Below are 12,518 nucleotides of genomic sequence, written 5' to 3' on the forward strand. Positions count from 1 at the left end.
ACGAGTGGTCATGTAGAAGTGTCGAATGGAGAGCTGAAACGTATTCTTGAGAAAACAGTAGGGAATGCTAGAAAAGACTGGAGCCTTAAGCTGGATGATGCTCTTTGGGCATACCAGACATCTTTTAAGACTCCCATAAGAATTTCCCCATATCGTTTAGTTTTCGGAAAATCTTGTCACCTACCTGTTGAATTAGAACATAAGGCATACTGGGCATTGAAATATCTAAATTTTGACCCTAAGCTTTCAGGTGAACTACGGTTAACTCAACTGCACAAACTGGATGAGCTCCGGTACAATTCCTACGAGAACGCCAAGCTATACAAAGAGCGGACCAAAAGGGTGCATGATAAGAAAGTACAAAAGAAAACCTTTCAAATAGGCGATCAAGTACTCTTATACAACTCCCGATTGAGATTCTTCCCTGGCAAGCTCAAAAGTAGATGGTATGGGCCGTTCTCAGTCATCAACGCACACCCCTCCGGAATGGTTGAAATCGAGGGGAACGATGGGATCACCCAAAAAGTAAACGGGCATCGCCTCAAGATTTATCTTGGCAAAGATAATTCGGACGTGCAAGTTCTACGCCTCCAGACAACTACATACCCCCCGGCCGATCAGTAAGTTATCTTCTCCACCCTAACTTTTTGCACTTGTACTTTATGGGTTGTGATGCAATGTTGGAACTTATTGCACATTTTTAGTGTGAGGAGGAGGGGTAGACAAACTTACAAAAATTGTATAATTTTTAAAATTTTTGTTGCGTCGTGTCTAGTTTAGTTTAGCGTTTTCGGGTTTTATTTATGTTTTCGCATGTTTAGGACCTAAAACCGTGAACCTCCTTCGAATCTAAACTTCGTTATTTGTCCTTGAGGGCTGAGAACCGAATCTAAGATTGCATGACAACTAGTTTAGGTGTAGGACACAATCCTTGTATATGTAAAAGCATGAGCTAAAGTTTGCATTTAGACCCTACTTTTGAAGAAATGCTAAAATCATTACTTAGGTAGATAACTTAAGAATTGAAGGCATGTGATGTTAAACTTGAGTTTGGGGAGAACTAGTAAGCACAAAATTGAAACCCAAGAACTGTGAGTTGAATTTGAGCCCAAGAGCGAACATCAAAAAGCTCTTTTTCTTGACATTTTTGTGTGAATGCTTTGACTTGTGGAAAGATTGCAGATTTTGCACCTAATACTGAGTTGAACCTACATGCAATGATTTGAGATGGTAAACGATGAATCAGCCTCACTAGAATTAACCATTTTCTCTACCTTATTTTCTCTTTTTCATCCACGCTAGGAAGCCCCTTGAGCCTGTATTTTGTAGTTTGTAGTTTTTTCTTTCGTTCTAACCCAATTTTTGCAGACCATCACTTGGTTTGTCACTTAACCCGAGTTTTTGCAAAGCTCATATTGAGCCTTTATTTTCTTCTAGCGCTTCATCTTTGTTTATGGCATCATAGTAGCAAGCCAAAAGGCTAAGAAGTGAATGAGCATTACTATCCAAAAAGAAAAAAAAAAGAGAAAAAAGAAAAAAAAAGGCGAACAAAAGAAGGAGAACTCTATCTCCCAGTTCTTAAAATTAGAACGTCTCAGAAAAAAATATATGTAAATAAAAACTCAATCACTCTTCACAATTTGCTTAAGCCATTTTAAACTTTGTTTTTCTAGCGCTAGAACTCCCAGCCCTTGTTGTACCTTTAACCCTCTAACCACATTACAACCCCAATTCGAGGCTGTTTTTGATATCATCGGAGTCATATAGCATAGTAGAGGAACTCGGATGAACGTGCAAAATCAATGTAATCTTAAGCAAGAACATAAGCCGAAAGTAAACACTTTAGCCACCAAAATTGTGTGAAATGAGTGAACCACCTATGGTTAGGTGTTTTACTTAGCTATCCCCTTAAGCTCGTTTAATTGAACATGTGTCCTTTTTCTTAAAACATATGACCTATGATAATCGAAATGCGGCTTTTGGATATCGTGTCTCTACTTTGTATTTCCGAATGCATGTGATTACAGATGCTCGAAATTGTGTCAAGCACCTAGTCAAACCGGGAGGTTTTCTAGCTTGCTTGTGATTGCGGGTTTAGTTTTTTAGTTTACTTGGGGACAAGTAAAGTTTTAAGTGCGAGGAGGTTTGCTAGGGGTCAAAACCCCTATCTTTGGGTACGGTTTTAGGACGGTTTTTAGTGTTATTTCATGAATAAGCGAGCCATTCTCGCATTTATATGCTTTTGTGTGAGTTAGTTAGGAATTGGAAATGTTTTATTAACTTTTCGTTGTTTAGGCTCGTTTTCTGATCATTTTAGGCAAATAAGGCCAAAATGGCATGTATGTTATAATTCCGTTATCTTTTATAGCTAATTGATCCCCCAAAAGTCGCACCAAACGGAGCGTTTGCTCAAAATGAGCGATTAGCGGGTCAATTTAGCCTTGAGACTAATGCTATTTGGAGTTTTCGTGCATGCGCAGGGATAAGTTCGGGCGAAAGTTACATCATGGGACATCGAGCAACCGTGCGGAAGCGTGCAGGGCAAAACCGCTCATCGGACTGGCCTTTTTAGGCCAGCTCGCCGAGCAGGCCTCCAGGGGCCTGCTTGGGCGAGCTGGCCTCCAGGGGCCTGCTCGCCGAGCAGCGCGCCCTGCTCGGCGAGCTGACCTGCGGGAATTGGTCAAAAATATCAGTTTTGCCCCCACGACTCCACGACCGGTCCCACGACTTCCCACCTGCATAAGGACACGAAATAGGTCAAAAAGAGGGCCCAAGCCACATTTATAAATAGAACTTTTCCATTGTAAATTAGATATCTTTCATTATTGTAATTTACTTTAGCCTTTCCCCCTTGAGAAATCGTCTCCACCTCTTCCATCTTCTCCAACCTCCATTGAAGAAGCTCCGAAGCTCCGCATCTCCACCGAGGAATACTCAAGGTCCGTCCTTAAGACCTAGGAAGCCGGCTGCAGAGTAGACAGGTTCCCTGAAAGGGATTTTCGTATCTCATTTTATCTTTCCTTGTTTGTACCCTTTGATACAGTCTATGAATCCTAGGCTAATTGTATCCTGTGACATTGTTCTTCACCTTTAATAATATTTTAGCTCTTATTTTGTTCTATGATTATTTGTTTAATCTTTGTCTTACGCTTTATTCAATTGGTTTAACTCATTCAAAAGCCCCAAAATCTAGTAGGCACATATTGCGAGCTGAATCTGACCTAGTCAGAGCCTAGGAGATTGACGACCTCTTAGTTGATTAAGCCCAAATTACTGAGCCTTAGACCTAGTTTCGGCCTTATAAGGGAATCACGCACTAGGAACTTCAGGAGGGTAAGTAGGGTTAATCGCCTTGAATACAAGTGACTTAGATTAGGTTTTTAATCAAAAGTCCTAATAACCTAACTTCATCATTATCGTTCATACCATGTTCCTTCGGGTAATTGCATTAGTGAAAGATCACCTAGGAGTAGTATAACTTAATTAGGAGTAGTTTAACTTAATTAGGTGTAGAATAACTTAGTCAGAATTAGTATAATTTAGCTAGGAGTAGCATAATTCAACCTAGGAGTAGATTAACTTAAACAAACAAACTCAAAACCCACAAAGCCTAGATAACACCTGAGACCAAGTAGCTCGATACTTGTGGTAAATAAGTCCTGTGGATTCGATACCTGGACTTTCCAGATTTATTACTTGATAACGACGGGGTACACGTATCCCTTAGTGAGCCTTCTCAACGGGAGGCGCATCATCCTCCCTTGATCACAGCCTCATAATCTTCAGGACTTGAAAATTTAATCACATAATAGTTATTTTCCAAATCAATGATGCTAACCTTGCCTTTCTTGGCCCACTGAGCATTGATTCTCTGGGCAAAATAGCTAAATCCTATTCTTTTACCAAGTACAGTGACAATAAGGGAGGATTTCCACTTACCCCACAGGGAGCATTTCTCATCGGAGTTCAGGCGGATACTTGGACATTTGGGGTCGTCTTCCTCTTCATCTTCTAGATCCGAATCCACCAATAGTTCCTCCAGCCACTCGGATTCAGTGTTTGGGGTGATTTCCATAGCTTCATCCTCCTCCATGTCCGCTCCGGTAGCGGTTTCCTTCCACGAGAGCTTCCGTCGGCTAGGAGAATGAAGGGTGCTGGTGAGACTTCCAGAGCTCTCTTCCGGGATCCCGTTAACTCCTTTGGATTTTTTCAGGTACCTACCCGCTGCCGGAGATTGGATTGAGCAACCAGAGTGGGCGGCGCTACTACTCTCGCTCGACATCAAATCCAAAGCCTTGGTGAGAGACGCCGGCGGGGATAATGGGTGAGAGATCTCACCGGCCAAAAGATTCAGACGGCGGTATCACCGCTTTTCTCACAAATCTGCGCACAGCACTGTTACTTTTACTGTAGCAGAGCGAAGAAGAACGAAATTATTTAATGTGGTTCATGGGAAAAACACTTTTATGATTATTAAGAAGGAAGCTCAGACATTGAGTAATTAGTAAGTCAGCTCAATATTATTTCAAATTAATTCATCTTTACAATATAATCAAAATTTACTTAATATTATACACAAAATAAAATTTAACTAATAAATTTTATAATTTAATTTAAATTAATATGTATCTACTTGTTTATTTTGTTGATTTTTTTTTTTTTTTTTTTTTGACATTTTTTTAACAAATTTCCACATGTATAATTTATGTAGGGTTATTTGTCTAAAAAATCTTTTCAACTTGCATAAAATGTTTAGATAGCCCACCCCCCAACTTGCGTAAAACGTTGATTGATAACTTGATTGTAAAAAACTACGTTACATGCGAAATGTGTTCACATGTTTTAAAATGTTATTACATAATTCACAAACTAGATTAAAACATATTAAAAAGGAAATTCTTAGTTGCTCAACTGTAAAACTTGTCATCTCTAACATTAAAACCACGTACCCCGATCTTGGTCGTTTTAATTTTTCGAGGTGCGTGCAACACGTCTTCCGCATGTAACATATTTTTTTTTTTTGCAACCGAGTGATCAATTGCTACATTTTATACAAGTTATGAAGGCTATCCAGACACTTTATGTAAGTTGAGGAGCTAACGAAACACTTTAAAATTTCAAAGGCCAATCCAACGTTTTGGATAGGTTGAAGGGAAAATGATGTATTAAACCATTTATGTAAATTCTAACTTGGTATGACCATATATTATGCATTTCAGTGATAGCGTTTGAACTTGTAAAACTATTCAATTATATTTAATTATTTCCTAGTAACTTGTGATTTCATTATTGCGAGTCAATAAAGATATTGATGGTATGTGTGAATCTTGATTGGGAGGAAGGAGAGCTTATATCATCTACAGAAAGGTCTAAAATCGTCTTCCTGATTGGGAGTAGTTAGTAATAAAATAAACAATAATTTGTTAGTACAAGCCAATATTACCTGTGAAACTCTTCACTCCATAATTAAAACACTCGTTTTCTAAATATATAAATAAAAGGCTTAATACATACCCAGCCCCCTAAAGTTGTCCATTTTATTCATTTAACTCCTTCAACTTAAGGGACATCCTTTTAACCCCCTAAATTCCAAAAAAACGCTACTTTTAACCGCCTATTTTAGAATGCCGAGATATAATGTTGTCCGTGTGTATCACGCGCGTGACACGTGTGTATCCTGAATTACCCAGCCCCCTAAAGTTGTCCATTTTGTTCATTTAACCCCCTCACCTCACGGGCCGCCCCTTTAACCCCCATAAACTCCAAAAAAAACGCTACTTTTAACCCCATATTTTAGACTGCCGAGATATAATATTGTCCATGTGTATAATTTGCTCTTTTCTTTCCTACTTTCTTCTTTTGAAAGTCCTTAATATTGAAAAATTGCTATAAATATCATTTAGTCATCACTTTTCTTCCACTGTATTCTATACTTCATATCAAATCAGATTTTAACTCTTCATTTGTATTGCCTTCCACTGTATCTATATACACTGTGGTCATAATTCATACAAAGTTAAAGCATTTTTTACAATTCCAACGTGGATTGAGACCAAAAAAAGCACCAATTAAAAATTAGAAAGACACCAATTAAATCTTCTTTATCTCCAATGCCCGTACTTGAGTTGGAACTAGGATTTTTTTGGAGTTTAGGAGGTTAAAGGGTTGTCCCGTGAGGTGAGGGGGTTAAATGAACAAAATGGACAACTTTAGGGGGCTGTATGCATTTTTTTTACCGTTGGAGGCAAGAACAAAATCCTCCCACGCGCCTCCTGTGTTTGAGACACAAACGTTGACTAGGTCAATGCCACATCGGATGATAGGGGGTTAAAAGTAGCGTTTTTTTGGAGTTTAGGGGGCTAAAAGGATGTCCCTTAAATTGAAGGGGTTAAATGAATAAAATGGACAACTTTAGGGGACTAGGTATGTATTAAGCCTAAATAAAAACCCACAGTGATTTAATGGAGATGATCTTTCAGTTCCCTATTTATATATATAAAAAAAAAAAACAGTGTAATAGAGGAGGAGTTAGGAATTTCTGTTAGAGATTGTTATGTGACACATGGAATAAGGCCAAAAAGAATTGGCAAGTTTATTGGAGAATGTCCAATAATAGGAAGAAAGAAGAGCTGAAAGAGTAATAAAAAAGGCCGAGTTTCACTCCTAAACCTCATGTTTACCGTTGTCTTCTGCTATATGATTCATTACTAATCAAAACATCAGTTGGATAACCCCTCCTTTTATTTTCAAGGATAACAGGAGATACCCCTTTTTATTATTTCCCACTTCTTTTCTTTTTTTTCTCTCAAAACTAACTCTAACTCTAACTATGACCTTAACTAAACATCATTACCTTTTGGTTGCCGCCCTTTTTTCTTTACTGCTCTCTTCAGCTATTTCTCATGAGCCTGAGCCTGAGCCTGAGGATGATGACGATGATGATAAGCAGGGGGTTAAAAAGATCACTTATGATGGAAGATCTTTGTCCGTTAATGGAAAAAGAGAGCTTTTATTCTCTGGCTCCATCCATTATCCTCGCAGTACTCCTGATGTATTCATTCTTTCTTTCTTTCCTTTTCACTTATGGATTTTATTAATTGCATCTTCATTTCTTAATTGCTTTCTATTTCGGGTTCAGATGTGGCCACAGCTCATTACCAGGTCTAAGCAAGGTGGTTTGAATGTCATTCAAACTTATGTTTTCTGGAACATCCATGAGCCCGAGAAAGGAAAGGTATTCCATTTTCATTTTCATTTTCCAATTCAATTTAGCCATTTGCATTAATTAGTAATGGAGAATTGTGTTTGCAGTGGAATTTTGAAGATAGATTTGACTTGGTGAAGTTCTTGAAAATTATACAAGATCAGGGTATGTATGCAACAATCAGGCTAGGGCCTTTCATTCAGGCTGAGTGGAATCATGGGTATCATTCTATATTTTTCTTTTTCTTTAGATATTAGCATTGGATTGAGTTCATTTAATTTAATTTGTTTGTTTTTTCTTGGCTGTAGTGGACTCCCATATTGGTTGAGGGAGGTTCCTGATATCATATTCCGATCGTATAATGAACCATTCATGGTAATAATTTAGAATTTTTGAATGTTTGTATGAAATGAGTTGAAGCCAGAATAGAATAGATTTTGATGATCAAACAATCAACATTTTTGTAGAAATACATGGAAAAATACGTCAAGAAGATCATCAAAAAATTGAAAGATGCTAAATTATTTGCCCCACAAGGAGGTCCAATCATCTTAGCTCAGGTTTGTTTCCAAATCCAATTAATAACTAATTAATTCAAATCTGTGTTTTCTATACTAAATTGTGGATTGTTGTTATGCAGATTGAAAATGAGTACAACACAGTCCAACTTGCATATAGAGATTTGGGGCTCAAATATGTTCAATGGGCTGGAAATTTTGCTCTAGGTCTTGATGTAGGCGTACCTTGGGTCATGTGCAAGCAGAGGGATGCCCCTGACCCTGTCGTAAGCCATTTAAATTCATCCCTATTTCTTTTTTTATAAATCAGTCCAAAATAACGCATACAATAGTATGTGTTATTCTATTGAACGTGAATGGAGAAATCTATCCTTTCTAAAAACATACATGTTTTAGAGTATGTAACTTTGTAGCTTTGTTGGGCAGATAAATACATGCAATGGAAGGCACTGTGGAGATACATTTAGTGGCCCCAACAAACCCGACAAACCTTCTCTCTGGACTGAGAACTGGACTGCTCAGTAAGTTTTAGTTTTCAATATAATTGTGATGTAATGGGAGAAATTATAGGGATTACGGAGGATCTGTCGACCCCCGACAGAAAATAACGAATATATTAATGATGGACCTTTCCATCGGTAATCATAAACATTCCGTCTGTAATTTTGTCATTGACAGAATTTTGTCTCAAACTAGACATCACAGACGGATTTGGGACAGATATTTTCGTCGCTGGTTCTTAATCCCCAAAAATCGGTGCTTCTTACTAATTTTTTTTGTCTATTAACTCCTCGCTCTGCTGAATGTAATGACAGGTTTAGAGTATTTGGAGACCCGCCTTCTCAAAGATCAGCAGAAGATACTGCATTTTCAGTTGCTCGCTGGTTCTCCAAGAATGGTTCTTTAGTCAATTATTATATGGTAATTAACAAACTAGTCATATCTTAATTAGTTTTATTTGACAATTAATATCAATCTTAAAAATGTTTTAATTTTATTTATCTCTCTAGTATCATGGCGGCACAAACTTTGAAAGAACTGCTGCTTCCTTTGTAACAACTCGCTACTACGATGAAGCGCCACTAGATGAATTTGGTAAGCATAATTAACCAGAGATTAAATAAAACTAAGATGAGGTTTCAAATTAAACATTGTTATCATTTTTTGCAGGCTTAGTAAGGGAACCTAAATACGGCCACCTCAGGGACGTGCACAATGCCCTAAGACTATCCAAGAAGTCTCTACTTTTTGGCAATCCTGTAACCGAAAAGTTGGGTCCTGATCAAGAGGTAATATTTCAATACTGGATCACCTGTAGATAAGGTTTGAAGGCGAATTTTATTACTAACATTACTTTTGCAGGCTCGGGTTTACGAGCAACCTGGAGAGTGTGCTGCTTTCTTAACCAACAATGACACCACAAAAAGATCTACTGTTAGTTTCAGGGGCAAGGATTATCTCTTGCCTCCACGTTCCATTAGCATCCTTCCTGATTGTCAAACTGTTGTTTTTAATACTATGAGGGTATACTTCATATCTCTTGTATTATACATGAATATATATGCTTCCAGTTACAGTACTAAAAGAAGGATTTTGATTATTTATGTGTGAAATTAAACAGATTGTATCACAACATAATGCAAGGAATTTTGTAAGATCAGAGAAAGCAAACAAGAATCTGAAATGGGAAATGGCCGCAGAAGTGGTTCCAAGCAACCTTGATGTATCATCTAAGCAACCCAAGGAGCTTTATGGGTTGACCAAAGATACTACTGACTATGCCTGGTACACAACATTGTAAGTTATCCTTAATTTGTATACATCAAGTGTTTGGTAGCTACAAAATTGCTTAAATCTGATATGTTTGAGATTCCAGAATAATATTGGATTCCTGGGACTTATCAATTCGGAAGGATATTCTACCAGTTCTAAGAGTTGCAAGTCTTGGACATTCTATGCTTGCTTTTGTAAATGGTGAATTTGTAGGTAAGTAAAATCAATATATTCATATCAGTGAAATCAAGCATTTGGTCTAGGTAGTTAAACTAGATATAAGTTTAACCATTCAATCACGGTCTAGGGACTTACCTAGCTCGAATTTGGATAGTTAAATATAATTTTGGTAAATGTTTTCAGGATCGGCACACGGAAGTCAAATTGAGAAGAGCTTTGTCCTTCAGGCACCTGTAAAATTGAAGCCTGGAGTGAATATGATCACATTCCTGGGCACATTAGTTGGGCTACCTGTAAGAAGAAGCCATTAAAGTTTTTAAGTTTTTTGTTTTCTATTTAATTGACAATGAATTAGAGGTTTGGGACTCTTTTGATAAATGAAGGATAGCGGAGCTTACATGGAGCATAGATATGCTGGTCCTCGAGGGGTAACAATCCTTGGTTTGAACACTGGAACATTGGATTTGTCAAATAACGGCTGGGGGCACGAGGTAATCAACAACAGATAGATGACATGCGTGTAGTAAAATTTTAAAGAAGTTGCTAATGAAATTGTGTGCAGGTTGGATTGTTAGGAGAGAGGGAAAAGTGGTTCAGTGAAGAAGGACAAGATAAAGCTAAATGGAAGGAAGTTCCAGAAGGGAAAACTCCAACCCCTCCTCTAACATGGTTCAAGGCTCGTTTTGATACACCAGAGGGAGATGATCCTGTAGCTGTACATATGGCTGGAATGAAAAAGGGTATGATTTGGGTCAACGGTCATAACATTGGTCGTTACTGGATGTCTTACCTCTCCCCTCTTGGCGAGTCTACTCAATCTGAGTGAGTAAACCAAACATTCCTTTTAAAAATTATGATTTAAGCTTCTTTGTGAATGAAAAATAATAACATGAACATGATATTTAAAGGTACCATATCCCAAGATGTTATTTAAAGCCAAAGGACAACTTGATAGTAGTAGTAGAAGAGGAGCAAGCCCATCCAGGTGAAATGCATATATTAACAGTGAATAGAGACACAATCTGCAGTTTCGTGACAGAAAACCATCCACCAATTGTCAAATCATTTGCGAGAAAGAATAGCAAATTTATAGTATTGGATAATGCTAAAACTGGAGCTCACCTCGTTTGTCAAGAGAATAAGAAGATCACTGCAATTGACTTTGCAAGCTATGGCAATCCTTTGGGTACTTGTGGTTTATATGCTCTTGGAACCTGCAATGCTCCTTCTGCAAAGAAGCTCGCCGAACAGGTAAATCTTTTATGATTAGCGGAAAACTACTTCGACTACTCTAAGTTTGTAAATAGTTTATTCACCTACCATTCCTTTGTTTTGTGTTTGAGCAGCTATGCCTGGGAAAAACTACTTGTGACATTCCAATTGATAAAGAGACGTTCGATAAAGAAACCGGTAATTGCCCCCCAGATATTGAGAAGACACTTGCAGTCCAAGCCGTGTGCACCTAGAAGAGTTGGATACATCAAATTAGGGTGCTTGTCATTTTGGGCTTCCAAGGCTTAATTAGCAGAATACACAATATCTATTGTTTCATTTTTTTTTATATTACAAGAATCATTTTGTATTCATCTTCCATGTGCAATCACTTTATTGAAAGTAAGAATGGACTCGTACAATAGATTTGTTTTGTCATTTAATTCTTTCATTTGATAGAAAATTCTACTTTGAATTTTAACTTGTTTTTATCATTTCAAGATCTTAATGACCATTGAATTTTATGTTCAAAATTGTATAGAAAACTACCATGGCTAAATTGCGGCCTTCTACTACGTTGGAATTGATCATTTGTTTTGTTGACAATTGATCATTTATGCTGGGACGGTAACCAACAGTGACACTTGCATCCTCGGCGGCTGTTATTTCAGAGATAGGAGGTTATAGAACCGTGAAAATCACACAAACCGCTTATGAACTATGTGTGCAGGATTTGTGAAAATTCTTTGACCGGGTATTTAATTTTGAAGGCAACAACCCTTGGAAGTTGGTGGATTTGAAGAATATCCTGTCAAAGCTATGGGGTTTGAAGGGAGCTTGGGGGCTGATTTTTTAGGGAGAGGCTTTTACCACATCTTTCTTGGGTCACAGAATTTTTTTATTAAGCACATTATAGTCTTTAAGACTTAATAATGATGTGGCATTAAGTGATTAAAGGTGTAAACCGTTCTCTTATATATGAAAATAGAAAGAAAAAGAGTAGAAGAAGATAATAATAAATAAATAAAAAAGAAGAGGGAAGGTTTTGGAATTTGTAAAGTGAAGAGTCATCTAATTGAAACTGTTTGTGTTTCATAACTTGTGTACGTTTTTTTTTGTTTTTTTTTGTAAAGTGAATAGTCATCTTCTTCTGCCGTACATTTTTTAGTAGTTAAAAATTGATTTTTTTTTTAAATGGTGGCCTGAATTGACCGACTCGGGTGACTCGGTGATTCGATGAATCGGTAGTGACTCGACCGATTCATGAAGCTTCCGAGTCGTACCATAGATACGACTCAAATTCTTCTTGAATCGAATCGAATCGTACGAATCGACTCGTGACTCGTACGATTCTAACAACTATGTTCCTAAATCATCTACTGATTTAGGTATCAAAGCGGGTTCACCGGACTCCGGGCCCTCTCTGACCTTGGTTCTGTTTTACAGGTTAATATCTGAAAGATCCAACAAGCAATTCAGACACATGGACTCGTGACTCGTACGATTCTAACAACTATGTTCCTAAATCATCTACTGATTTAGGTATCAAAGCGAGTTCACCGGACTCCGGACCCTCTCTGACCTTGGTTCTGTTTTACAGGTTAATATCTGAAAGGTCCAACAAGCAATTC

The 12,518-nt window shown here is 37.6% G+C and overlaps 1 protein-coding gene across 1 annotated transcript; it reads left to right on the plus strand.

The window, feature by feature from the left end:
- Positions 1-6,763: 6,763 nt before the first annotated feature.
- On the plus strand, positions 6,764-11,199 carry LOC136223692 (beta-galactosidase 13-like). The gene is made up of 18 exons (XM_066011821.1): positions 6,764-7,051; positions 7,139-7,234; positions 7,312-7,424; positions 7,513-7,579; positions 7,672-7,764; positions 7,845-7,988; positions 8,149-8,243; positions 8,538-8,643; positions 8,733-8,817; positions 8,893-9,011; positions 9,085-9,246; positions 9,344-9,519; positions 9,599-9,708; positions 9,859-9,968; positions 10,059-10,166; positions 10,238-10,497; positions 10,584-10,926; positions 11,022-11,199. Exons 1-18 carry the CDS (start codon positions 6,830-6,832, stop codon positions 11,139-11,141), a joined length of 2,529 nt encoding a protein of 842 aa, XP_065867893.1. The 5' UTR covers positions 6,764-6,829; the 3' UTR covers positions 11,142-11,199.
- The last annotated feature ends 1,319 nt before the right edge of the window (positions 11,200-12,518 follow it).

This window comes from Euphorbia lathyris, chromosome 3, assembly GCF_963576675.1.
Source record: "Euphorbia lathyris chromosome 3, ddEupLath1.1, whole genome shotgun sequence".
Classification (NCBI taxonomy): domain Eukaryota; kingdom Viridiplantae; phylum Streptophyta; class Magnoliopsida; order Malpighiales; family Euphorbiaceae; genus Euphorbia; species Euphorbia lathyris.

Excerpts from the sequence above, each read along its gene's own strand:
- LOC136223692 (XM_066011821.1), top strand. The coding sequence starts at position 6,830 with ATGACCTTAACTAAACATCATTACCTTTTGGTTGCCGCCCTTTTTTCT. Across the intron at positions 7,052-7,138 it reads ATCCTCGCAGTACTCCTGAT|ATGTGGCCACAGCTCATTAC; the intron begins GTATTCATTCTT and ends TTTCGGGTTCAG. Across the intron at positions 8,644-8,732 it reads CTTTAGTCAATTATTATATG|TATCATGGCGGCACAAACTT; the intron begins GTAATTAACAAA and ends TTATCTCTCTAG.